Source organism: Etheostoma spectabile, chromosome 8 (assembly GCF_008692095.1).
Source record: "Etheostoma spectabile isolate EspeVRDwgs_2016 chromosome 8, UIUC_Espe_1.0, whole genome shotgun sequence".
In the NCBI taxonomy this organism is placed as follows: Eukaryota; Metazoa; Chordata; class Actinopteri; order Perciformes; family Percidae; genus Etheostoma; species Etheostoma spectabile.
Window position 1 is genome coordinate 33,347,812 of NC_045740.1, and position 1,820 is coordinate 33,349,631.

The following is a 1,820-nucleotide window of genomic DNA, read 5'->3' on the forward strand; positions in this document are numbered from 1 at the left end:
TGTGTGTGTGTGTGTGTGTGTGTGTGTGTGTGTGTGTGTGCATGGAGTTGAACGCCCTTACCGCTGTGCGCGCTGAACCAGCGGGGTGCGATGTGCAGGGGCAAGGTGTCAGCCAGCGACCCCCGAGATCCCAGATAGAGCACCCCGTCCGTGTGGTGCCCCCCACCCCCAGTGTCCTGGTAGCCCGTACCGTGGGGGGCGGCGGTAGTGCCCCCTGACCCTCCTCCAGCTCGATCCGAGTCCGTCCCTCTGGGGGTGTAGAAGCCGAAGGGCACGGCGGGGCTGTGCTCGATGCCCATCCCAGCCACGGAGCTCACCGAGCGGCTTCGCAGGCCCATGGTGCCACTCGGCCGGTAGTGGCCGAAGTGGGCCGAGGGTGGCACCGCGCTGTCATCCGTAGAGACACCGGGAAAAGCACCCCGGGGCCGCCCCGCCGTGCTCTGCTTTCCCCCCATCCAAAGTGGGAGACAAATGGGTGGGGGTTCTGGGTGGAAACCGGAGGGGGCTCGGCTCGATCCGCAAAGGGTCGAGAGAGCCGAAACAGGCTGTCGCCCCCTCCCCTCGCTCCTGTCTGTCTCTCGGCTTGCCTGCCTGCCTCTCCGTGTGTCTCGGCCGGCTCGTCAGCTCTGACTCTCCGCAGACGCAACAGCCCGTTTCGCTGATGAGCGGAACATGAGCCCGCCCTGACGTCTGGATTCACCTCACCCGCAGACAAAACCTCGACACAACCGGGGGGGTTGCTGGCGAGCTGAATGACGCCGTAAGCCCAAAATGACAGGCTGATATACACCACACTCCCCTCTCGCTGTCCCAGGTGGTTAAAACGGCTGTATCATCGCAGGCGGGACGCGGCAGCAACACGTTTTTCGCGCCCGGCCTGAATCACAGCAGCGCCGCAATGTGCACTCCGCTGCTCTCGGCTCATCCGATCTCAGACATCGTGACAACTGTTGCTGTCTGTCTGACCGCCAAAAACGACGGTCTGCCTTTGGGTAGAAAAAAATGACGTCGCCTTCCGCTCCGTCTGTCCGTTCCGGTGATCTCCAACCAGAGCTCGCTTATTTTCTCGGAGATCGGGGTCACAGTGAAGCCGCTCCCCTGCTCTCAGATCGGCGCTTCTGTCGCCTACTCTCCGCTCCGCCGCCGCCGCCGCCGCCGCTCCTGCTGCTGCTGGCCAGACAATGGAGGCGCTCAGTGCGCAAGCCCGGATCATAAATACAGACAGGACATGAGACGGTAGCCTTCTGGGAGAAGGATAATACACTTTGCTTTAATTTCTAATCAAGGGGAATGGGTTTGGAGATGATCTGCAGTGTAGGTTATGCCTTAAAGGAGGTGTCTTCAACGTTTTTTAAGCCAAAGACCCATTAACTAAAAGAGAGATGGAGCAGGGTCCCCTAGGCTAGCCTACCACATATATTTAATAAAATTAAGTTGCATATTAAATTGGGCCTACAACCAGTCCAAACCCTTGACATTTCTTTTTTGCATAGAATACTAAGCTCTTTAAATAGCCTAATACTTGTTGGCATGGTTTCATAAATCCTGTTTTAATGTTAAACATACATCTGGCACACATCTGTGTGACTACCTCGACTATTGGCCAGTTAGCATTTGGGAATTAGGCTATATTTGCTAATAACATCTTGGATTCATGTTAAGACTTTTAAAATTTTGAAAATAAATTAACTATAGTTTTGGTGGCCCCCCTGAATTGACTCTGAGGACCCCCTAGGGGTCCCGGAGCCCCTGTTGAAGATCCCTGCCTTAAAGCCTTAAGAATCAGAATATGACCGGGAGTGGCAGGGGGCATCAGGTAT

The 1,820-nt window shown here is 56.0% G+C and overlaps 1 protein-coding gene across 2 annotated transcripts in view; it reads right to left on the reverse strand.

Annotated features, from left to right (window-relative positions):
- Nucleotides 1-844, reverse strand: part of LOC116694589 (E3 ubiquitin-protein ligase znrf1) — a 56,687-nt gene extending 55,843 nt beyond the window's left edge. For both annotated transcript variants that reach the window (XR_004333208.1, XM_032524385.1), the window contains exon 1: nt 62-844. Coding sequence is in view for 1 of the 2 variants with exons in the window: in XM_032524385.1 (XP_032380276.1) it covers nt 62-455 (394 nt within the window). In the remaining variant the exon portion in view is untranslated. The remainder of the gene's footprint in view (nt 1-61) is intronic.
- Nucleotides 845-1,820: the final 976 nt, after the last annotated feature.